Raw genomic sequence first — 26,438 nt, forward strand, 5'->3', positions numbered from 1 at the left:
ATGGTATTCTGATGTATACATTACTGACAACTGGATTTTATCCCAACACCTGTAACTTGTTAAGTACTTTTTGTTTTTTTGTTTTTTTCCTTCCAAACAGCTATATTTCTTGACTCAAATTCAGTTAACACAGAAATACATGAGGGCAAGTGTTTAGGAAGAATAATCAAGAAATGGCAGATCCTCCTGTCTATAATTGAAACTAACCTTACCCAAAAGGTCTGAAAAGAATGAGATAGCCAAAATGAGTCCTTTCCTTTTGTGCTAATCAAAATAAAATTATATATGACACAATTAGCACTGTTTCTATTAAAAGAAAAAAAATGGAGACCTGTATCTTGGTCATACTGACCTTCATTCAAAGTGACTTTCAGAAGAAGGGAGCTGGAAAATGGTTGTTTATGCCTCAGTCCAGTATTACAACTGATATGGCACCTTAATGCTACATTCACACCCTTCTGCAAGTTCTTCCAGAACATAAAAAACAAAAACAAAACAAAACAACAAAAACAAAACAAAACATTTATTCTACAGATACTTTCAATTTCCTTGTTTTCATGAAAACTTGTCTAGTGTTATATATTGCTATCTTATGAAAGTTCAGAACATATGTTGTAACAAGGTTGTGCTCTCTAATCTACACTTGTTATTTGATATCTTTATAATCCTTTCAAATTCTATACCTGCACAAGAATTTATTTATTTTTTTAAGTACATTGTGATTCATGTATTACAGTAACTGATTTATTTCTTGCTTGCTCCCTCTCCAGCACATGGAAAAATATTGTTTAAATCAGGAAGGGTGGATAGTAGGAATGTGAAGGGAAAAGTGAGAGTCTCATTTAAGAGTCTCATTTCTGCTCCAATTGCTTCCACATACAGGTCCAAACACTGATTATAATATTTTCTTCAATATTTCCTATCAATTTAATCTCTGCAGGGTGTAAAATGTACTACATTTTCCAATGTCTTCCACGCTATTTTTTTTTTTCTAGAATCATTTTCTAAATCAGAAAATTCTGGTTATAAGTGTATGTGGCACCTCAAGTTTGACAGAACTCCTTTATTGAGATATCAAAATTCACATAGCTATTAAAATGGAATGAAAGTATCTATCTTTCCTGAATAGATATCAAAAATAATATCCTGAATAATTCTGGATAATAATATATATCTTGAAAGGAGCTTAATGTTGTCTGCCATCAGATGATCACTGGTGTTGGCAATATCCCCTTTAATTAAGGCTTTCTGGACTTTCCATTAATGATGACTAGCTTTATTCTTGCTAAAACTTAATTATTTAAACAAAAAAATATCTGCATATTGTTTGTAAAATGAATTCCAATTCTATTTTTTATTTGGAAATGCTCAGTCGTAATGATTAAAGTGTATTTGATTGTCAAGAGATTAAAGTAAGATATACATTAAACCCTAAAATTTTTCATCTTTGGCAGACTTTTGTGGGATCATCAATCAAGTTTTGGTATGAAAGGTTTTCAGTGGTTGAGAGATTATGCTTTTAGTGACTTGTAAAATCTTTTTTCTTCATCTGCAAATCTATAACTATGCCTAATTACGTATGTTTGAGTACACATGTATTAGAAAGTTGATTTTGTCACTTAAATATCTGAAGAAACCATTTTTTTCAGATTTTCTTGTTGTGACTAAACTCTGCCTGCTTCATTAGTGTTACATAACTGACCATGCTTCCTGTGCAACACGGTGAAAGTTCAAAACTTCTCTCCAGATTTTTTCCAAATTTACTATTTGATGTCCTTAGCTGAGCTGGAATTCATACCACAGTCTGAGCACTGTCAAAGAAAAAAAGGTGGTCTTCTCTCTGTACCATTCATGGCATCAGACAACACAGGTTGGTGGGGTGGCCAGGAAATAATCTGACCTATATATAATGGAAACAAATGTCTCATTAAGAAGGGAATTCATTGGCTAAAGGCACTAACTGATACCAATACTATGAAACTGGGGAAGGAGAGGAAGGACGTGGAATCTGCAGGGAAAGATGAGACCACTGGAAACCATTTGGCTGGAAAAGCACATTCAGTTAAATAGAAGAAAGTGAACAGGATGGTGGTGAGACGGACAGGAAAATTACATTTGTGAATGAGGAAAGTAGCTAAGCAAAAAAAATGATAGAGCAGAATAATGAAAAGGAGAAGATCAGCTGGTGAGCCAAAGACTTTGACATGAAGCTAGAGAAGAAAAAGTGAAGGAGGGAACAAAATAGAAGCTTAAAGCACATGAAAAGTGTTAGTTTGTGAAGCCATGTGGAAATGACTGAAAAGACAGATTAAACAAAATCAATTACCATTGGGTTAAGTGAGCACCAAAGACAGCACTAGAAAGGAGGATTATCATTTACAGTTGGAGGGACAGTAGAATTGCCTAACTGCTGATATGGTGTATTTTTTGTTTTGCTTCTGATGTTATTATGTTATTTTAGTTCAACCAGCAGAGTTTTTGCAGTGGATCTGAAACTTTAAGTCTCACTGTCACATTAAGTGGTTATATAATAAAAAAATAAATAAGTAAATAAATAAATAAATAAATAAAACTCTACATGTGTTTTTGTTTTGTTTTGTTTTGTTTTCTGAGATAATTTCTTCTTTACAGTTTGTTTTTTTTAGATAAAAAGAAAAAAAAGGAAAAAAAGAAAAGCTTATGACCAAAAATTTTTTAGAGAATTATTGTATGACTAAAACATTGTCCAGTTAAAATCATGAAAAGTAAGAATTAAAAATACTTCTACAGAATTGATATGGATCTTTTATTAGACATTTATTACTAGATAAGACAGAGTTAGGGAGTGTTCAGTTCTGAGAGTGAATCATTTGCAATTTTATATTGTTAGAATAACCCCTAGCAATTTTTGTCCTGAGCTGACCCAAACTCTCCAAATCCACTTCCATTCACAAGCTGGAAAGCAGTATGAAACAGATAACATTGCTAATAGTCTTTTTGGATATGGCCATCCTGTTTTGGCGGGTAAGAGTTTTTAAATTATCCACATCACTTGGCTTCAGTGTTATAAAACCGTCCTATATAGAATTAGTTTACTGGTATAGACAAAGCCATGTTATCCAGCCAAATAGTTTTTTTATTTTGAATTCTCATAGTACTTTTGTTTGTTTGTTTGTTTTCTCTCTGCTTAAATTCCAACAGTTATAAATGACAACTACTCCATGTGATGATAAGTAATATTACCTGTCCTGCATAAATAATCAATTGCCTATACAGTTTACCATGAAAATGATTCTAGAGTTTTCATTGTTAACAAACTAATCCAATTTTACTTTTACTAAAAAAGCATGCTTAGAAAACAAAAACAACAAAACAAACAAACAAACAAACAAAAAACAACAAGGAAGAGTATATTTGCTTGTACAGTCTGTCAGACATGTAAGATGAGTATGAAGAGTCCTAAAGACAGATGAGAGATTAGATTTGGGATTCAGAAGTTCCTTTATAGCACTTAGAATAAGCCTACTCTATTATGTGTCTTTTGTAACAGTCTAATGTAAACTTTTACAAGGTAAAAACTGGTGATACCGATCTGCTTGAAAAAATTGTACCCAGTTTGAATATCTCTGTAATAGTAACAGAAAGCATGGACTGGACATTCTGTGCAAGCCACAGAAATTGGACAAGAACCTTCTTCAAAAACCAGCAAGGACTAATTTCTTATAGCTATTCAACTGAGTCACTTACTGTAGAAGAAAAAAATCTAATAACAGGTTTAAAAATGCACAACAAAACCTCCCCCACTAGTATAACAGAGTTTAGTCATCTAAATGCTTTTTAAAATCTGGCTACACACTCAAGGTGGAATAAAAGAAAATTAAATAAAATTAAAAGGACATTCTTTACAACCAGAATCTTCTCATTATAATCATCATCGTCATCATCATCATCATCCATGTTTACCATTGCTTTCTTAGTGTAGCGTGAAAGAAATACAAAGTCTTCCCCCCAAAAAAAAGTAGAAAAGGCATAAATCTCAGGACAGAATCATAGACTCATAGACCTCATAGAATCATAGACTCATAGACTTGAATCATAGAATCATAGAATAGTTTGGGTGGGAAGAGACTTTAAAGATCATCCAGTTCCTATCCCCCTGACACGACAACAGACACCTTCCTGGTCCACTAGACCAGGTTGCTCAAAGCCCCATCCAACCTGGCTTTAAACACTTCCAGGGATGGGGCATCCACAGCTTGTCCGGGCAACCTTTTACAGGTGGTGACCCTCTGAGTAAAGAATTGCTTCCTGATGTCTAATCTAAATCCACCTTCTTTTAGGTTAAATACATTCCCCCTTGTCCTGTCATTGTACTCCCTAATAAATAGCCCATCCCCATCTTTCCTGTAGGCTTTCTTTAGGTACTGGAAAGTTGCTATAAGTTGCTATAAGGTCTCTCCGGAGCCTTCTCTTCTCCAGGCTGAACAACCTCAACTCCTTCAACCTGTCTTTCTAGGTTCCCCTTGATCATGTTTGTGGCCCTCCTCTGGACTTGTTCTAATAGGTCCGTGTCCTTCTTGTGCTGGATGCTCCAGAACTGAACACAGTAATCCAGGTAGGGTTTCACAAGAGCAGAGTGGAGGGGGAGAATCATCTCCCTCAACCTTCCGCTGTTCACTCTTCTTTTGATACAGCCCAGGATACAGTTGGCTTTCTGGGCTGCAAGAACACATTGCCAGCTCATATTCAGTTTTGTCTACCAGTACCACCAAGTTCTTTTCCACAGGACTGCTCTCTATCCACTTGTTGCCCAGATTGAATTCATGTTTGGGATTGCCCTGACCCAGGTTCAGGACATTGCACTTGGCTAATCCCAGTACAGACCCCTGAGTGACACCACTAGTTACTGGTCTCTACCTGGATATAGTTGACCTCTTTGAATGCGACCATCCAGTCAATTCCTTAGTCACTGAGTCGTCCATCTATCAAATCTGTCACTCCATTTTATGGACAAGAATGTTTTGCCAGACAGTATCAAATGTATTGCATGAGTCCAGATAGACGTTATCAGATGTGTCATGTATAGGTGAATAGACTACTTGAAAAGAGGGAAACCCAAGTTCAAAAATCTGCCCAAAGTACAACAGGGACTTGAATCCCTGCATTCATCAGCCCATACAAAAACCCCAGGTTTTTTTATTCTTATTTCTGTAGGTTATTTTTGTTGTTGTTGTTGTTGTTTTTGTTTTGTTTTGTTTTATTTTTCCTTCAAATTTCTGTCTTTCTTCCAACATAGCATGAATCTAAAAATCATCAGTAATACAGTTTCCATCGTGGTTTCATTTACAACAATAGCCTTTCCCATGAAAAATAGCTTTATCACAACCAAAACAACACAAAAAATCTTAAATCACTTTTCTTAGAACGTAATAGATATGGTACGACATAATCTCTCATTAGTGAAATAAAAGTATTTCCATGGACTATCATGCTGCAACAAACAGAATGTCGAGTGAGAAATATATTCAACATCAGTCATGAGAAAATCTTATTCCAAAGTAGATGACCTATTTATTACACTTTGATATAATTTTTCTCTGAAAAATTTTGGTACAAAATACTAACTAGCATAGATCTCTAAGGAATTATGAATAATTTCTTTCTGCCTTTTCATTGGACACACTAACACTGCCTGCCTACCTACGTACCTACCTTACTACCTGTTTGTATTTATGTATATATGCACATGTATATATATGCCACTTACTTGGTATGTTTCATTTGGTTATGACTTTAAACAACACATCATTTCCAAAATTTGTAAGGCAGGTTTCATCTGAAAAAATATTTTGCTCATAATATTATACTTCCCTTTAATTCTTTCTTAAAAAAAAAAAAAAAAAATGTGTACAAGAACTTGAATGCAATGACACTGTTCTCATTGCAACTTTTCACATAATCAATCAGGCTGGAACAAAATATAAAAATATAAAATATAAATGATGATTTATGGAGTTTGAACTAGAGGCATCCAAAGGACAAAAAGCATAGTAGACCTGCGCAAAACCTGGCAAGTGTGATTTTCTGAGTTTTAAACTTTGTTTTTCCCCCTTACTTATATGGTTTTAAAGTTCAGCAATCGCTTTAAGTTTTTGAACTATCTGAAAGAATTTTTTTAACAGCTGCATGAGACTATGTACCTGGGTTCATTTCATTTAGATTTACAGGCCAGATTTTTTATTTGTTTTTGAGTCTTTTTGTTTGTTTGTTCTATGAAATTCAATGTTTTGTTTTCAAAACGTGCTCCTTTAAAGAGGCTGAAATAATATTTTTCTAAGTTTGAATTTTTTACAAAAGATGCACAGGCTCCAAAAAAATTTAAATTATGCCCAAAAGTAAGCGCATCTGTTAACCAAAATTGAGTTTTAGATGATATCCAGTTTAATTTCAAATGTTTTTCTATCTTTAATATGTGTGATTATAACGATGATTTTATTGACATAAATAATCTAGTAGAATAAAAATATAAAAGCAAAGCAGGATTGTAGAGAACACTAGCAGTTTGGACATCATTTCAGAAAAGCACTTAAAAGGAAAGTAACTTAATCAAGAGAGACAGTAGACTACGTGAGACACTGTAGAAGACTGTCTCAAAAAGCAAAAGATCCCAAGAGAGTTAGAATTTGGCAGGAGTATAAAGCCTCAAAAATCAAGTGAATGGAAGTTGGCCAGGAATGAACGAGTATTTTGAGGCAACTAAGTTGTTTGGAAGGCTGTGACTGAACCTGAAAGATGTGCTTCAAACTTTACCAGAACTTCTCTCTGTGATATTATAGATTGGTCATTAGTATGAAATCCTAGTAGCTGGAGAGGACACTAAATAGTAAGACAGTCTACAAAATCATGATTAATTGAATAAAAAATATTTTTTCTCTCTTGTTAATAAAATAATAGAAGGCAAAGAAATTAAGTTAACAATAGTTAGATGTGTGACACAGTAAGACAAAACAAGTAAGATGAAACAAACAAACAAAAAGGGAAGTATGTTTTCACAAAACACACATGAGCTGTATGGAACTCCTTGCTACAAGATGTTGTAGACTTGATATTGTGTTACTGGAGTTCAAGAAACAGGTAAAGCTGCTGCAGGAAAACCCAGCCAGAACTATTAAATACAAAAGGCTCAACTTATTTACTTAAACATTTGGTGTTTTTTTATTTTTACTTTTTATTTAAGCATTTAGTGTTATTTCTGATACCTTAGAAACCTGCAAGTGACCAGTAAACCGGAAAGGGACAAAAAAAATCCTTTCTTTCTTGATCAGAGTTGGTGAGATAAACTTGAGTACTTCAAATGAGAATAGGCATTTGTGCTTAAGCATCTGAACACAAGATGTTTATTTTAGCATGAATTGCATCTCCCTTGAGGTTCTATTGACAGTCTTGACTAGACAGTTCATTAACTACATGCAAGTCCATTAACTATAATTAAAGCTTAGACATCTAGCTCACATCTAAACAGTTGCATGGAGACATCTAAATGCTATCGTATTAATGTTTCACTAAATACCAAAAGCAACTACTTCTAGCTCAAGAAATGGGTGAGTTGCTGACCCACCAGAACTGGGACAATATGCCAGGAAATGATCAATAATCATCGCATTCTTGCTGTGTTTGTAAATAACTAACTAAAGCAGCTACCATTAGCCAGTGAATACAGATAATACACAAAATAGATGAAACTGATGTACCTTGAACCATCCCAGCATAAGAGCATAGATGTCTTTATGTTGTTCTCTGGGAACAATGTGTTGTGTATTCATTTGAAGTTCAGATGAAATCAGTAAAGAAAAGTTGTTAAACGTGAGCTGTATGAAAAGTAACTGTTCCTGAAAGGATTAGAGCCTTGTTAAAATTATAAATAAATAAATAATAAATAAATAAAACTACTTGTTGCAGGTCATGGCATTGATTTGTTTGATCTGTTTTATTTGAAGGCATAAACACATGCAAAATATCAGGGACCTACTAAGTCTACATTTCCTAAACAACTTATATTCCCCATTTCTCCCCATTCTGCCATTGCATCATTTGCATCATTGCATCTCAGTACTGCAAACCTTGGTGTCTTTACCTTTGAGCTATTTCCAATATTTCTTTACATGTTCTCTAGATCTCCATTTATAACAACAATTTGCACAAACCGAGAGCAATAGGTTTTATCAGTGCCATCTTGGTAATGGTTAGTTCTGGCATGGTTTTAATCCACTTCTCCAGAGGGAGCCTAGGAGTCATTTGACAAAGAGAATGCACCAGGGGATGTTCTCAATAGGCAGAGTATATAATACTTTTTTTCTTCTTGGAGAGGAGGAGTCCAGCCATATGACTTTAAAGTGTCCTAACATTCATCATGTCTTATTTACTCACACAGATGTAACTGGGTTTTGCTGTTTGTTGTTGTTGCTTTTCCCCAGAAATTATTTAACCCACTTCTCAAGCAAAGTTGCAAGCTACCCTGGGGTACCAAAACGTATTGCAGATTTATTATTCTTTTCTCTCTATCTGTTATCTTTGCACTTTCTATGTGCTTATTCTCACATTAATGTTTTAAGTACCCTCTACATCTGATCCTGCTATGAGCTTCAGGTGGTTAGGTCAATCTCAGTGCTCATATAAAACCCCACTGTGTTTTCTGTGAAGCAACTAGTTCAAATGTAGATGCTATGAATTCTGTTACAGTAATCCTCTCTCCCCACAAGGAGAGATGGTTTTTAATAACAGCTACATCATGAAGCAGTGGTACAAAGACAAGGTACTTCCAGTAAATAATGCATGGAATTTCAGAAATGTGTGCACCAAGAAAAGTTATAGCTTTATCTCTAGAAGTAAAAAGAACAAATTCTTTAGGGAAAAAAAAATAATAAAAAACATCTTTTTATTCTTTTCTCATAAATTGTCTAACCCACTGACATCCACTGGAATGGAGATGAAACTAGTCAATGCAGTTACTGGGTTGCAATGCCATTATGTACACTGGGTTCCAGGTACTAGTATGCATGTCACAGTAATAAATCTGATCATTAATCTGTTGAGAAGACTGAGATTTTCCTTGGATACTTATGGTTGTGCAATTATCATGGCCATATGTGACAGTAATAAAGAAAGCTTTGCTCTTCCAAAAAGTTTTAAGGGACAAAGAATGAATTAAAATTTTTAAAAAATGTCATAATAGAACTAACTTCTCAGACTGCTACTAAGAACACAGTCATAAGCCACATGTTGTTCACTCCAGAAACTTGGGAATTTGTGATAGGAAGATGTAAGTGTATTTAAATTCACACTAAGGAACCTATAATGTAATCATTTCATTTCTGTATAAATTGTTTTTCAAAAGTTCCCAGCTATATATCTAATAGTTCCTGTTGCCTTCTGAGTCTTAAAGGAGAAATGTTAACAGGGTCTGTGACTGACCCTGCACAATAAGTGATTTGAACTGTATCTTATATGATTGAATATAGCAAACACTTCAGAAAGTGCTGTACACTAAGCAAACCACAATCATTTTTGTTCTGTTTTTTCCAATACTTATTTAAACTAGATGTACTTTTTAATCCATCAAAGTCTACAAGCCCTTGTTATAAAAATAAAACAAAATACAGCAAAGCAAAACAAAACAAAACAACCTTCCCAAGCAGATATGACTGTGAAATAATAAGATAGAAAGTTGTGATGGTTTTACCTCGCTGGGCAGCTGAACTCCACCAAAACTGCTTTCTCACTCCCCCTCCTTAGAAGAAGAGGGGAAAAAGAAAGTATGCTGGAAAGAAAAACAAATAAACAAATGAACAAAAACCTCATGGGTTGAGATAAATATAATTTAATTAAAGGGAAAAGGAAGAGGGGAAAATACAAAACAAAACAAAACAAACTAACTAAACCAAACCAACCAAAAACAAACAAACAAACAAAAAGGTTGGATGGAAGCACAGAGAGAGAGAGAGAGAAGAAATTACTCTCTAATTCCCATCAAAGAGCAATGTTCAGCCATGTCCCAGGAAGCAGGGCCTCAATAGCGATTGTTTGGAAGAATGGAAATGGTCATAACAAGAGCCCCCCCTCTCCTTCCCCTTTCCCACATTTTATTGCTGAGTGTGACATCATGGCATGGAATATACTTTTGGTTGGTTTAGGTCAGCTGCCCTGGTGATGCCCACCCCCAGCCTACAGGTTCTTGGGGGGTGGAGGGTTGGAGGGAGTCCTGATGCTGTGCCAGCACTGCTCAGCTGCAAACACAACACTGGTGTGACACCAATGCCGTTCTAGCTACAAGTGCAGAGCACAACACTGTATGGGCAGGGAAAGTTAACTCCATCCCAGCCAGACCCCGTACAAGAGTCTTAGTGAACTGTAAGTTGACCTTTATTTACACTACTAGAAAAACAATTTTCTTTGAGAAATTCTGCAGTCTGACTAATTAAGTGCCCAATTAGATCCACTGGGAACTTTGCTTACTTTTGCTTTCAAAGAATCAAACACATTTAAAGAGACTTCTTCCTTCTTGAAAGTCATATTATGGAAAAAAAAAATAAAAGAGAAACAGTGTAGAAAAGTAGCTGAATAATATTTCCTCTAGACAGTATCAAGTCCAAGATAAAATAACAGAAATTCTACGGTTAAGAAATATTGCTCTTAACACTCAGTTGTATTATTGGCATAGCTGATAGTTTACAATACACGGTTGTTCTTTGCTCTTAAAAATAAGTGAGTTCCCTTTAAATAATGATGTCTACTGATTTAATTCCATTATGTACTGGTTCCTGGTAAAGTACCACCTATTAAGTTAACAGAGGAATTACGTGCAATGAACTGGAGAAGAATTACATAGAAAATAAGAATCTTTAAAATGAAAACCTAAAATAGGAAGCTAAGCAAGGCTTAGCAGAATATATGCAAAATCATTTTGATTTTCACTGAAAAATATAAATTGGTAAAATACAAAAAATTACAGATGAAACTTCATTAGTGTATCTAGTCATGGGTTAGTTTACATAAAAATCTAGATGTTAATCATAGTAAGATTTTTGAGACTAAAGTAAGCAGTCAAAACTGAGGGCATGTATGTATGAGCCAAATTAATTTTGAGGGATGTAAATTTATTGTTCTTTGATATGTTTGAGATATATTTAAATAGTTGGAATGTCCCAGATTTAAAAATTCAATTACTTAACTTACTAAAGGAGGAAAGACCTAATTGTAGATTGTACAGCACATTATTTTTTCTGTTTGCTGTACTGATTGTACTATTTAGTGTGTGGAATTAAAACATTTTGAAAGATTAACAGCCTGAACCTCTTTCATCAGGCAGAACTGTCCGAAAATAAGCATGTGCACAATGTATAAAGTATTTAGAACTTGTTTAAATTGAATTCTTTCCAAAAAGTTACAAATATGAATTTTTATAAATATATACTTCATAAAGCATTGTACAATTATCATCTCACATCAGATGCAATAAGAGTCCTTCTTCATCCTTCCTCAGTATATATCAATAGTAATCACAGAATGCACAGACATATGGTCACATGCCATTAGAAGGAATTCTGTGTTACACATTTGGTTTCACTGGAAACTTTTTCAGTGATATGTAAGATTACTTTGATTACAACCTCAGTGAAAAACAATAATCTTTCTGATCGTTTGTTTTTCAGAATGAGAAGAGTAATTGCTTCTGGAATATTATTTCACACACTGTGTCACCACTGGACAATTAAGCATAATATTAAGGTAAATACTTTCCTTCTGACAAAGAACTTCTAATCAATCCACCTATTTATTTATTTATTTTTATTTTATTTTTTAGCAAAAGAAGACTGGGGCCATAATATACAAATCTTTTCTTTGATTTACTATTTTTACAGAAAACAAGGTTTACAGAATCTTTGAGGATGTGTCCATGCAAATAAATAAAAGCTTCCCCTTTGAGAAGAGGGAGTGAGAGAGTGGCTGTGGTGGACCTTGGCTGCCCACCCATGTAAAATCACTACAATAACCCATCAGAAAAACTCAATATACCAAATAAGCAGAAACATACAACAGGCAGCAAAACGGTCTAGGATTTAGGGAAGCCAAAGTAAGCAAGATTCTCTGGCAGCCGCCCAACCCAGAATAGCTGCTGATTACTAAAATATGTTGAAGATCTGCCCACAAATCAATTTGGTCACCAATCAATGAAAAACACACAGATATGACAGAGACTTGTCCATTGTCCTTTGTGTTGCACAGACCACAGGGCAGACCACTTGGACCATGTGAGAGTGTGAGTGAATTAAATCTCTGAGAAAATTAATGCAAAAAATCAATTTATTTACACAATTTGTAGGGAAACAGGTCATCTTCCTCTGCTAGAAGACCTTGATTCAAGTCAAAAGACTTTGATTTTGACTGCACTAATTTAACTAATTTAACCATAATTCCTCTGTGATTTACCTTAACATATTTGAAGACTGTTACTACAGCATTCTCCAGGCTTTTATTCTCCAACTCTGCAGCTCAAATATTTTCATTTTTTTTCTCATAGGACATGTTTTCCAGAGCTTGTTGCTTCCTTTTGTGCAATATTAAATACATCCATAACTTGTCTGGCCTATGCCCATTCCTAAAATCTCACCACATTTGCCTTAGAATGGTGCATGATCAGACAAGCTACCTGAATGACTGGTCTCAGAAGATAGTGGCTGATGGGTCATTCTCTACCTGAAGGCCAATAACAAGTGTAGTGCTGCAGAGACCTTGCTTTGAGCAGGAGATTCAACTATAGATCCATTCCAGTCTGAGTTATCCTCTGTTTCTTTGGCTCAGTGCTCGAAGAAAAAAATTAGAAAGGAAGAAGGAAAGAGGTAAAAACTCTTACATGCCTTTGTGGTTTATATGTCACAACAGATAAACTGTTCCTTCACAATGTTGTAATAAATGTAGGCAAACGTTTATTCAGCAACCCATAATAACTCTGAGGTCCTTTTCTGCAGAACCTGTTTTTTCCTATTTTGCATCTGTATCACAGTTTGTTCCCTCCTAAGTATAATCCTTTCTTTTGACTTAGTTATATTTTACTTACTCATATTACTACAATGAATCTTTATTATTATTATTTATTATTATTATTAATATTATTATATAAATATATAACAATAACAATAATAACTATTATTATTATTGTTATTATTATTATTATTATTATTATTATTATTATTATTATTATTATTATTATTTTATCTTATCTTCCAAACTATTTGCAGACCTAGAGTTTCATAACATCTGAAAGTTTAACAAAAATCTTTTTTATTCTACTGTCATGAGTGAAAAATGCTACCAAGCCTTGGATATACTTCTGTGATACCACACAATAAATGTTTTTTCAGTCTGATAATAAGCCACAGTTAATTCTTTCCTACAATATTTTTCCAACAGTTTTTAACCATGTTGCAATTGTTTAATCTGGACAGTATTTCTTTTGACTGTTTATAAAACTGTCATGTGATAACTTCCAAACCTTTCTAAAACACAGTTATAACAACACTATAAAAATATAACAACAAAAATAAAGATGTAACAACACTACTCTCCCTTCATCTACACCTTCTATTAAAATGTAATGGATGTTTAGTTGAAGGCCTCTGTTTGCTTCCCATAATGTTGCCAATTACACAGTAACAGAGTTCAGTATTTCTGGAAATTCACGTTTCCTGAAGGTATTTAATAGAACTTAAATTTCACGACTATTTGATAAAGTAAAAATTAAATGAAAGTGTCTGACTCTTTGAATTAAAAGCAATTTAGCAGTATGGAGTGCTGAAACCAGTTTAATTCGCTTCATATATTCAGTTTCTGCTTGCAACTAACTGGATTTTTCTCTATAAAATACTTTCAATTTAACATTATATTGTGTGAATCTATGCTGAGATGTAATTCAAAATAACTCATGCTTTTGCTATATTGTGTGCTTTTCTCTGTAGTGAAAAAGTTTGGTTTTGCAGAATACTGAGGGTAATTTGCATTGACACTAGGTTGATATTAACATCCTAAGGACAAATTACCATTTATATTAAAGACACTCTATGGAAAGCAAAAATACGAAAGGCAGACTTCCCATAAACTCATTTCACTTCATCATCTTGGCCCTCCAAAGGCCCAGGCCCTCCAAAGGCCCTCCAAAAACTTCCTTCTATTACAGTAAATTGTGAATTATTTTATCCTGCAGTACAATGTCATATTCTATCAATGATATGATCCTATGTATCATTTTTTTCCAGCTACATTAATATTACTGAAGGTTCAAAGACATCGCGTCATAACACTTGATGTTCATTTACACCATTAGTTTCAGTGACATTTTGTGCTGAAAAGCAGCTAGAAGGAAGAGTAGAAGTATGCTTTCTGTCTTTTACTTAATTATTCACACAACACTGCAGGTAATATCAGTAAGAACATAAAAAGGGAAGCCAGTTGCAACTCATAGCAAAATTTTGCTGAAACAAATTCATACTCTTTAAAGAAGAAGAACAAAAAAGATACTGGAAAGCTAGGTAGTCAGTATACGAGCCATGGGTAAACTGCATCATCATTGATGCAGCTGTGCTTCAGAGACACTTTTCTATGTTTTTTTTTTCTTTTTCATTCTTTCTTTATAGAAATGTGAATTTAATGCTTTCAAAAAGACTTTATGAGCAAGACCACCACCACAGAAAGAACGGAATGAAGAAGATGCAGTTGTGGCTGGTGATATCCTACCCTGTGTGATAACACAGGACTTCCCAGATTTGGTATGGGGACTAGACTTTTCAGTAATGGAAAAAAAGTGAGAAGCCTCACCCTAGCATAAGTTTTTTTTAGAGTAATGCTAGGGGTACAAAATGCTGCTGGTACAAATACCAAAAATAATGGCTTGTTTGGGGAGAATGTTAAAAAATATGGAAAGAAGAGTTTAATTTTTCTTCCTGTTTTCTATCTGTTTCTATTTTAGAGTTGGCAAACATAGAACTACAAGGGTTTTTTTGTGTGTTTTTTTGTTTGGTTGGTTGGTTTTTGTTTGTTTGTTTTTTGATTCAAAGAGCGTAAATGCTTCTGTGTTCGGTTCCTGCTAAATAAAAGTGAGCCCACAATTAAGGAAAAATATGTTCTTTTCAAATTATTTTCAATGAATGGATATGTTATGCTCTGCTAGAGAGAGAATCATAGAATCATAGAACCCTGAGTTGGAAAGGACCCATAAGGATCTTCAAGTCCAACTCCTGGCTCCACACAGGTCTACCCAACAATTCAGACCATATGACTAAGAGCACAGTCCATATGCTTCTTAAATTACAACAGGCTTGGTGCCATGACTACGTCCCTGGGGAGCCTGTTCCAGTTGCAACAACCCTCTCAGTGAAGAACCTCTTCTTGACATGCAGCCACATCCTCCCCTGTCGCAGCTTGACACCATTCCCTCAGGTCCTATCACTGGTCACTAAAGGAACAGATCGGTGCATGCCCCTCCACTCCCCTTCATGAGGAAGCTGTAGACCACGATAAGGTCACCCCTCAGCCTCCTCTTTTCCAGGCTGAACAGCCGCTCCTCATACGTCTTCCCCTTTAGGCCCTTTACCATCTTAGTAGCCCTAGGTTGAGAGGTTAATGCTTGTCCCGGGGAGTGCAGTCTCACAGTGCAGGAAACATGAATCTGAACAGAGTGGGTAACAAGGGCACAGGTACCTGTCAGAGTGCATTTTTTCTGGTATCTGTGGGCATTTTTCATTTTGCAGCTCATAGAATGACAGAATATCCTGAATAGGAACGGACCTACAAGGATCATCGAGTCCAACTCCTGACTCCTCACAGGAACACCCAAAACCCAGATGATTTGTCTGAGAGCATCATCCAAACACTTCTGGAACTCCAACAGTCTTGGTGCTGTGACCACTTCCCTGAGGAACCTGTTCCAGTGCCCAACCAATCTCTCAGTGAAGTACCCTTTCCTCAGTATTCACAAATCGCAGGGTGCTGATGCCCATAGAAATTCAGTTAATGATGGGTGTTATTAAAAATCTCACTGGTAGAGACAATGATATACTCAATAAACAAAGGGAGAGTTACCATTAAAACTCTGTTCTCATTTAAAGTAAAACAAGAGAAAGAAAAACAAACAAAGAGCTAGAGATACAAATCTATTTTGTACTGTTCAGTTTCCTTATTAACAAGAAAAAAAAAAAAAGAGAATGCTGTCATATTATCTTTGTTAGGACCAGCTGCAGCAGATGTAAGAATTTGATAGAGTAACTTGGAGATAATCAGTCAGGACCATTAAAACATTTCTGTATTTCTGATGCACTGGAAACCCTCTTAAATCTGTGTCAAGACCTTAAACCAGATCCATCCACCCAGTGGTCAGGCCCTTCCATGCATTTCTTTCTGTAGGAGCCTCATTCACCTTTAAAGTTCACCAGCAGATGCAGACCTGAGATCTCTTTAATATCTTCTTGCCCCATACCACAGGGAAAGCAAGTTTCATGGTAGAAAAACACTAATGTTGTGACACTATGTAGCATCATACAGAGCTTTCAATAACTGCTTTTAAGTTCAGGCTTGAGTTTTCAGAGTCAGCTAGTGCAATACACTTCTGTCCAGGCAACATTTAAAGACAGAGCATTAGCTGGTCCACCGTATACCTCAATGTCCTTATCAAAAGGTAGTTGACTCACAGATGATGTGAAACTGACCCAAAAGTTAAGTTTGATTTGAGCTTAAGTAAATCACAGAATCACAGAATTGTAGGGTTTGAAAGGAACCTCAGGAGATCATCGGGTCCAACCTCCCTGCCAAAGCAGGTTCCCTAGAGCAAATTGCCAGGTAGGCATTCAGGCGGGTCTTGAATATCTCCAGAGAAGGAGACTCCACAACCTCCCTGGGCAGCCTATTCCAGTGCTCTGTCAACCTCACTCTGAAGATGTTCTTTCACATATTGGTGCAGAACTTCCTGTGATCCATTTTGTGGTCATTACCCCTTGTTCTGTCCCCACAAACCACTAAAAAGAGGTTGGCCATACCCCTTTGTCTCCCACACTTCAGGTATTTGTAAACATTAATAAGATCCCTCTCAGTCTTCTTTTCTCAAGGCTGAACAGACCCTGGTCTCTTATCTTTTCCTCACAAGGGAGATGCTCCGTGCACCGTATCATCTTTGCAGCTCTCCGACGGACTCTTTTCCTGGAGATCCCTGGTGTTTTTTTGCACTGGGGAGCCCAGAACTGGACACAGTATTCCAGGTGAGGCCTGACCAGGGCAGAGAAGAGGGGAAGGATCACCTCCCTTGACCTGCTGGCCACGCTCCTTTTAATGCACGCCAGAATCCCATTGGCCTTCTTTGGCCACCAGGGCACACTGCTGGCTCATGGCCAACCTGTCATCCACCACAATCCCCAGGTCCTTCTTGGCAGAGCTCCTCTCCAGCAGGTAATATGATAGGTAAAGCTAATATGATATCATAAACATCCTCCAAGAATACAATAAAAAATAAGCATTTATTGAATATTTTTCTGGAATGGAATATTAAAATATTTTTCCTGGATGCCAGTTAAAGAAGGGAGAAATACATGCAGATCTGACTCTTTTTCCATTAGTCACTGGATAAAATGCTAATATTGCAATGGAAGCAGGAATGTCTACTCATAGTAGCTTTTTGTCCTTACATATAAATAGACTAATCCCAGACTTCTCCATCTGTTTCTCTGAGTCATTTTTCTCTGTGCATTCTTATACAGCTTCAGTAGACAAATAGTAGAAAATTAAGAGAACATGTCTTTTTAACCTCCATAACTGGAAGAGGAAATGGCCTGGACTCCTGGACTCCTGGACTCATCCCTCCAGGTTAGTATATAAAAGGGCTTCTACTAATGCTTTTAACACCCTGCCATCACCCACTAAAAGGCAGGTTATTTAGAAGAGCCCTCAGTTCACTTTCAGCTGAATAGAAGGTGTATACTTAAGTATGAACTGTGAACATAATCAGACACACAAGGAAGCATCCACAGATGGCACATTATGTAATTTTCATGAATCAGCCCATAGCTCCATCTCGATTTCTGCTACAATCAGTGGTTCATCGGTTTAGTCTGAGATTACTAATTCTAGAAGACAAAAGGTGTGTGAGTTGAATCCCTTATTACTGTCACAGAGTAAACCCTTCTTTGTGAAGCTCACACTAAATATTTAGTGCTTTAACCTGACAGTTAAACTTGATTGAGATTGTTTCTTTTTTCCGTTTTTATAATGTCTCTTTAAACATCTGGATTGTTTTTAACTTCTGTTTAAAGACATGTTTAACATGGTTGGCATGTACACAAAACACAGATACAAATGTAGAAATATAGCTGTATCCCGTTACCCCTGGACCCCTCTGCCCTTCAAGACTGACTCTCAAGGGACCCTCCTGAACACAGTGTCCTGAACAGTTCAAAGTCTGCTTCTGGAAGTGCAAGGTAGCAGTTTGACTGACAGCCCCCCGACTTCACCAGGAAAAGAGAACTCTACCATGTCATGGTCACTCCGCCCAAGACAACTCCCTACCACTACATCTCCCACCAGTCCTTCCCTGTTCGTGAACAGCAGGTCTAGTAGGGCACCCCCGCTGGTAGGCTCACTAACCAGCTGAGTAAGGAAGCTGTCTTCCATGCACTCCAGGAACCTCCTAGACTGCTTCCTCAGGGCTGTGTTGTGTTTCCAGCATATGTCTGGGAAGTTAAAGTCGCCCATGAGAACAAGTGCTGGCGATTGCACAACTTCCACCAGCTGTTCGTAGTGAGTGTAAGTCTCATTCCTAGTTCAATTTAAAAAATAGATGTCACCCCCTTATAGGCAGGTGTGGCAGAAAGATGCCAAATGGGTAGTCTCCAGTGTGACTGACACTCAGGATACTGTGCGACAAAGGTTTGAGTCTTGCTCCCAATTATATAATAAGTTTATGGGAGCAAGATTCCATAAGCTTATTACATAATAAGCACAGAGTGACTCCAGAAAAGTTCACAGCTGTCTCTATTTAGCTGAATCAGGTTATATTTACTGAGACCTAAGCCAGCATTATTACACTGCTAGTTTTTCTTCTACTCCACTAGAATTTTCAGCTTTTTTCACACTTCTTTCAAAATCATAGAATATTTTTGAGATAACAGAGAACAATGTGGGTCAACACTGTCTAAGGAATTAATACTTGTTCCCAAAAAATAAGTCCAACTCCTAAGAGGATATGCTTGGCATTTTGAAATTATTAGTTATTCCTCCATTGATTTTGTGGGTTTCATTTCCAGGTTAACAGAACTATTAAAGATCTGTTAAGTCAAATTTTATAAAATTATTAATTTAATCTGGGATCACTAAACTTAGGTATTGTAAAAGTGAGACCATAGATATATTTTGGAAGCTGAGACTTTCCTTCAGTGATGTACAGGTTTTGCTCTAGGAACTTGTTCAGAATGTTAAGAGCTTTACCCTTGATGTTTCAGGAAAGTCTGAGTCCTGGTTTTGGTTGGGATATAGTTAATTTTCTTCCAAGTAGCTGGTATGGTTCTGTGTTTTGGATTTAGGATGAGTATAGTGCTGATAATACACAGATATTTTAGTTGGTGTTGAGCATTGCTTACACAAAGCCAAGGACTTTTCAGCTTCTCATGCTGCCCTGCTAGGGAGGAGGCTGGGGCTGCACAAGAAGCTGGGAGATGTTATAGCGAGGACAGCTGGCCCAGACTGATCAAAGAAATATCCCATAACATATGATATCATTCTGAACAATAAACTGGGGTGGTTGGCTGGGGTGTGGAGGCACTGCTCAAGGACAGGTTGGTCGTTGGTCAGTGGGTGGTGAGCAATCATATTGTGCATCACTTGCTTTCTATATTCTTTTATGATGTTTATTATTATTATTGTCCTTTCATTTTCTGTCCTATTAAACTGTCTTTATCTCAACCTATGAGATTTATTTTTTTTTCTGATTCTCTCCCTCATTCTACTGTAAGGTTGGGGGGGACTGAGCAAACAGATGTAGTACTTAGCTGCCTGCTGGTTTAAACCACAACAGTCTGCTTACATATTTTTAATAAAAAAATGATCATTTGGAAAATATGATATCCCTGATACTCGTATTTATCATTTAACAGTCAAATTGCATCTGAAATGGGTTACAAAGAACTTTAACCTGTCTACCCAAGTTATTTAAAAATTATATATTTTGCTCAAATTATACTTAAAAAATAATAATAAAAAAATTGTTCTCTATTCCTGTGTCTAGTCCACTGAAAAATGCCTATTTTAAACTAAACCTTGAAGCTATTACTCAAGATTCAGATCAATTAATTTCAAAGCCAGTGCAAAGTTTATTTCATCACTGTGAGATAAAAATGGGTTTTGTTGTCCCAACATGAAGGCAAAATAAATTTTTTTTCTCCTCTTCTTGGAAGCAAAGCACAAATCTATGGCAGCAGAGAAGGCATAGAGTTGAAGGGGGTGAGCAATGGTGAAGGATGCCTGAATGGAATCAGGCAGATTTCTAGTGGTGTTTGACCAGGCTAGAAAGCTGCTGTGAAGAGTGAGGATGTCACTGAGATTGTTCATGGCAGGGAAAGAGGGTGTTCAGTCCCTGAGGGCAGCAATGGGTCTTATGGATCTTAAGCAGCTTCCCCTGAGACCTCTGCCCATTGCCCTGGTCCTCCTTCAAGCTCAGCTCAGGCCCCTGATCCTTCTAGTCCTAGAAGACACCCACCAAGGTACTCAGGAATTGCCCATAGTAACAGCAAAAAAAGAAAAAAAGAAAAAAAAAAAGGAAAAAAAAGAAGAAAAGAAAAAAAAAAAAAAAGGACTGTGCTGATGAGAAGTGGAGAGCAGTTCTTTAGGCACTGCGCACTGCTAAAACATCTGATACCCAAAGGTTCTGCCAAACTGCCTTTGGGCAATGTTAGCTTTCAGTCATGCTTCACTCTTATTAACAACACATATGTCTCAGTATCAGTTAAATGAATGTAACTAGGGGAAAGTCAACAGATGCAAAATATTTTTGTTTCAAATATGCATATTTAAAATAGAAGTTGGCAACAGGAAAGAGTGGACACAGAACTTATTAAAAAAAAAAGTGATGGTTGATTTAACTGATGGTAGGAAACTTATATGTATTCTCCCTGTTTTCTTGAGAAGCTTCTTTAAATGTAGAAGATTTATACTCCTGTTCCCAGTAACCAGTGTTTTCCTAATCAACTTCTTCTTACACTGCTGCCGGGGAAAGGGGATGGGCAAGGCAGAGAAGGGGAAAATACTGCCTGCTTTAAGGCAAATAGCAAAAGTGCGCACACACACGCACACACACATACGCACACAAAATCAATACCAGGAGAAAGAAGTAAGAAATCATGTCCAAAGTCAGCAGGAGTTAACTTTTCACAATCTTGATGAATCTAGTCATAGTGAATCTAGTCATAGAAATCTTAATTGCACATTGTATCCTGGAGTTGTTAACTTACAAAGAAAATATTATGTTGGGGTAGGTATGTTAGATTGCAAGTAATGCTGTTTGACCAAAAGGTTTACAAAATATAGTCTGCAGAGTGTACTGATAAAAATAACTTTTCTATAAATATTTCACCTATGTAGGACGCTAAATCTAAGGTGTTATTTTCTTTGCATGGTACTCGAAGATCTGTCTTTGCTATTTATATTTACTGACCACTGAAGACAGTGCTAAAAGGTTAAACTATGAAATCACTTGCCAGTTGATGCTGGCTTCTCCTCTGAAGGTTTCTGCCAGTTCCTTCCTGACTACAGTTGTGAGGGAGACCTCTGTTGCAAATTGTGCTTCTGCATTTCTCAGTGTCTTCTATTAATGCATGCTATATGCCTTTTCCAAATGTGTAACTTTTTCCCAGTAAAAACTTAAATAAAAAATAACCCTACTAAACATTTCTTTGCATGTTCAGGCACATTCTGCATCATTTTAATATTTATTTTGCGTCTTCAGATATTGATGTTAGTTCCGTCATTTCAATACTTGCTCTGGCACTGCAGTGTTCACTGGATAAATTCACTCTTGTGACACTTTCATCCTACTGCTCTGGTTTCTGTCTTACCCTCTAGCACTTGTCAAAACTTTTTATGACCCTTTATATTAATTTGATTGACTATTTGCTTTTGATGCTCCCCAAATATGATGCTTTAAATTTGTCATATCCTCAGAAATCTCAACATTTGCTACCCGTTTCATTTATTTGACAAAAAAATGTGTGTCCTTCTCCCAGGCTAAATCTAGGAGACTATTTTGATCTGATTCATTCCACCTATTTCTGGACACATAACAGAGAAACCTAAGGCAAAAATGTAGACACTTAGGGCTCCTTTATAGTCCATTGGAGACAGTAAATTTGCTTTCCAGAGAAAATTAGAATGCTGAAAGTGTTTTAGGCAATAGTGAATTTCTTTCTCCATTGTCTGTCTTAAGAACTTAACACGACTGCAGTCCTAAATTAAATCCCTATATTAAAGTGGCACGAATGCACTAGTTGTTGTTTCATTATCTTTTTCTTCTGATTTGTCTTCATATCATGACGAAAGACCTTCACATTCACAGAGATAAGCTATATCCATGAGGGAGGACCATGTTTATTTGGTTGTCAGGGATTTTCTTTTCAGATGTCATCCCATATGCCAAAAAAAAAAAAAAAAAAGTGTATCCTGCCCTGTCTGAGCCATCCCAAGGAGATTTCTACAATATACACTGAAAAATCATCAGTATGTGAAAAATAAGAACACAGTAAAACATGCAAAATAGTTTTAAAACGTATGTTACTTGTTCCTAAGTTAGTTTTATTAGTATTAGTATTTGTATTCTTATTTGTTTTAGCATTAAAAATTAAAAAAATGCAAATAAAACCATGGGAATTTTATATTGCTACATAAGGGGAAGAAAACAAGCATCAGTTATGGATTTATGTTGTATTTTTGCACTGTAAATGTCCTTTAGCAGAAGTTGATTTGATCTAAAGTATAACATTTTCAGGTACATTAATGCCAGATATGAAAGTCATAGTAGTTTATACAATATTGCTAGTAGAGTTTTTGTTGAAGCTATATCTTCTTGAACACTCCTGGAAGAATTTTCCTGATTATAAATTTCCTGAAAGTCTCAATATATTACCATATTTTAATCGTGTGAATTTACTCAGACACTTAAGTGTGTGCTATATTTAATAATACGTATTGCCATTGCTTCTCTAAACAGAGAAGCTGGACAAATAGAAGAGGGAAATTAGTTTTCTGGTTTACATCTAGAGAAAGACCTATTTTATGTAATTTACACAAACTTATGAATAAATGCATATATATGCAAAGGTATATGCTTTGATTCATTTCTTCCTTTTCTTTTTAATTCTGTTTATGAATTTATATTTCATTTTGTTAAAAGTAAGATAGCTACCATAAACTGGCAGGCTAAATGCATGCAAAGTGTGATTGGGCAGCTGCTTTGTTTCATTGTCTCCCTGACTGACAGTTTGTGTTGAAGCCCATCCTCTCTTATCCAAAGCACTGATTTACATTGAGAAAATATATGAATCATCTTTGACTATTAGAATTATGAACATAGCTGTTCCTGTTCCTTTTTCCTTTTTTTTTCTAAATATTTTTTTTTTTATTTTTAAGTTATAAGCCTCCTACAGATATCACTTTAATAGAAAATAGTTGGCAAATGTAAGTTCATATCCCTAGCCAGAATATAATTAATGTGGTTCAGTGAAAATGACATGGTCACAAACAAATAATCAATCCGGAAGAATATGGAGCATTACCAGTTCCTTTTGAATTCAGTAGAAAATGAAGTTACTCAAAAGATCACTAGAAATATTCAACATGATAGGTAAAGCCCAAATGCACTGGAATTTGCACTGGTACTGCAGACCCATTTTAATTTTAAGATTGTTTGTTTCTCAGTACCCCTCAAGTGAGCTTCCAAAAAAAAAAAGAAAAAAAGGAAAAAAAAAAAAGGATAGAACAATCGCAGTTTAATTAGTAAGCCAGCACTAAAGAGTAGTAAGCGTTTTCAAAAAACATGTAAAATGAGTACTTCTGATCCTTTTCCAATCTATTAATCCTCAAATTAAAATAAATAAATAAATAAAATGTCAGGGTAATACTTCATTAAGTCTTAAAAGTACTAGAGAAAAAAAGAAAAAAAAAAAGAGAAAAAAAAAAAGCCATGAAAATCAAAGACAAAACATTAAAGTAGTTTTGCAAAATAACATTAATGTTCATGAAATATTCTTGAAGTGGAAATTGTTTTGGGAATTTGGGAAACGTTCACATAGTGATATATGTTACCACAAGATGCAAAACACAACAATGGGTCAAGAGTACAGTTAAAGTAAATCCAATATTAAAAGAGTAGAAAAAAAAAAATACTAAAAAGTCCTGAAAATGTTAATCTATTCGGTAACTGCATTTTTTTTCCACTTTCAGTAATACTTTTGATTACCAGCCTCTTCAACCTTTTTCAAAACAAATAATTAACAAAAGTTTTGTTTAAATCTAGGATTACCTATATTAGGCTTATTTCAAGGCAAGTGTTTACTGCTTTGTTTATTTTGGGATGGAGAGTGTTTCAGTAGAGTTTTCAAAATAGAGAATATAATTTTAAAACCTCTTTTGGGCAAGGAAATTTATTTGGATATTTTTGTTTCTGCATTTGTTATAATAACTTTAAGTTGATTTAATTGACCAGTGACATCATTTGCATGTCAAGATCCGCTAGGACTTTGAGAAATAGTTAAAACCTATTGATTATGGGCAGCTTCTATGTTTTTGGTATTTTTTTCAACTATAGCAGCTAGCAAAATAATAGATATTCTCCCTACAGCTTTTCTTGCATTTATGTTTATGTTATCACAGCTAAAACAACACTATTATTAGAAAATATTGTTGTGCCAAGGGAGTTATTCAGATTCTCCCTGTTGCGTGCTATTTAGGCAGAGGAAAACAACAGGCACTGGTATAATCTCACCAACTGAGCTTCTTTTAGCTGCCAATGCCTTGGGAAAAAGGGGCTCTCAGGCTTCCCCACGGCCAGCCCTGCCTGTGCCTCGACTTCTACCTCATGCCTGCACCCAATTTACCAGCCCCTAAAAAGCTGCATCATTTCTGCGACAGAGATGCTGGAGACATTGGTGTGAGGACATATGACTTGGCCTGTCAGACATGTTGGAGGGTGCTGTAACTCTTTTTTTTTTTTTTTTTTTTTTTTTTTAAGCAGACACCCTTCTATTCTTGCAGGCCTGCAGTCCTGCTTTCTCAGTAGGGGTAAATAGGCCCAGGTCCTGTTCTTCCTACCTGTACTGCTCTCTCCAGAGAACAGAACCAGCACCTAGGCTTCTTTATGGGAGTGATACCTTCCATAGCCATCATTATTTACTGGTAAATCATTACTTACAGGTAAATTATAAACTACCGATCATCCATTAATTTTTGGTAAATTCCCTGTCATAGTGTTGGCCAAGGAACCTAGCTATCCTTCAGTAATGACTAGACATAGAGAAAGCACAAGTTAGTTGTTCCTGATGGCAGTTTGAGTGCAGCCGTCCTCTTCCAATGAAGAGCTATATGGGATGTGCTACACAATGACACTTAATTCAGATAAGGTCCTGATGTAGCCTAGGTACAGCCAAAGCAAGAGTGTGTCCAGCTAGAACTACAGCTAGTTGAAGAATCCAGGTTTCCATAGCAATAAATATAAAACAGACAAACAAACCATATTTCACTCCAGAAAATCCATGTAGAATTAATACGTGTTTTTATAGAATAATGATAAGAGTATAGCCCACATTACATTGTGCAACTTTTGAAATGTATTTGTAGACAGCTACACTGTGCCACCTCGAGTTTTAATAAACCAAAACAAATTATTTTCTCTCCATCTCCAATCATTTCATTTACAGATAAAGTATTCAGATTTTGAGCAAGAGTTTAATTCCATGAACTATAGATACAGAATTCATGAATAGATTTGCAATGTTGTGAGGAAGTTTCATCAGCTATCCAGAAAGCCCTATTAACTGTGTAATTTGTCAATATATTTTGAATGCTGCAAAAAGGAAGAAAAATGAGGTAGAGATTGGTGTAAAAGCATTGTAGAAATGATTGTTCCCAAATATTTTAGATACTGATATTGTGGATAAGAATCACGAGAATTACCACTGCAGAGAAATCTACAATAATGACAAATGGCACAAGTGACACTAAAAGTTCTGTTATTTTGATCCTTTTCTTTACTTTCACTTCTGCCAGCCTGAACAGCTATTTTGGCTATTGCACAGCTTTAGGTTTGTGTCTGGCTCAAATACACTTAAATAGATTGGTCTGAGATTGAGGTATTGCTAAGCTGCTTCTGGTGCAATTGCCCCTCT

At 35.8% G+C, this 26,438-nt stretch overlaps 1 protein-coding gene across 6 annotated transcripts in view; it reads right to left on the minus strand.

The window, feature by feature from the left end:
- Positions 1–26,438, minus strand: part of GPC5 (glypican 5) — a 765,123-nt gene that overhangs the window by 30,866 nt on the left and 707,819 nt on the right. The window contains exon 8 of one of the 6 annotated variants that reach the window (XM_080577270.1): positions 9,719–9,796. The exons of the other annotated variants lie outside the window; for them this stretch is intronic. Within the exon in view, the coding sequence (XP_080433396.1) occupies positions 9,768–9,796 (29 nt within the window). The 3' untranslated portion in view covers positions 9,719–9,767. The remainder of the gene's footprint in view (positions 1–9,718; positions 9,797–26,438) is intronic. 6 annotated transcript variants of the gene reach the window in all.

This window comes from Anser brachyrhynchus (assembly GCF_964034855.1).
Source record: "Anser brachyrhynchus genome assembly, chromosome: 1".
Lineage (NCBI taxonomy): Eukaryota > Metazoa > Chordata > Aves > Anseriformes > Anatidae > Anser > Anser brachyrhynchus.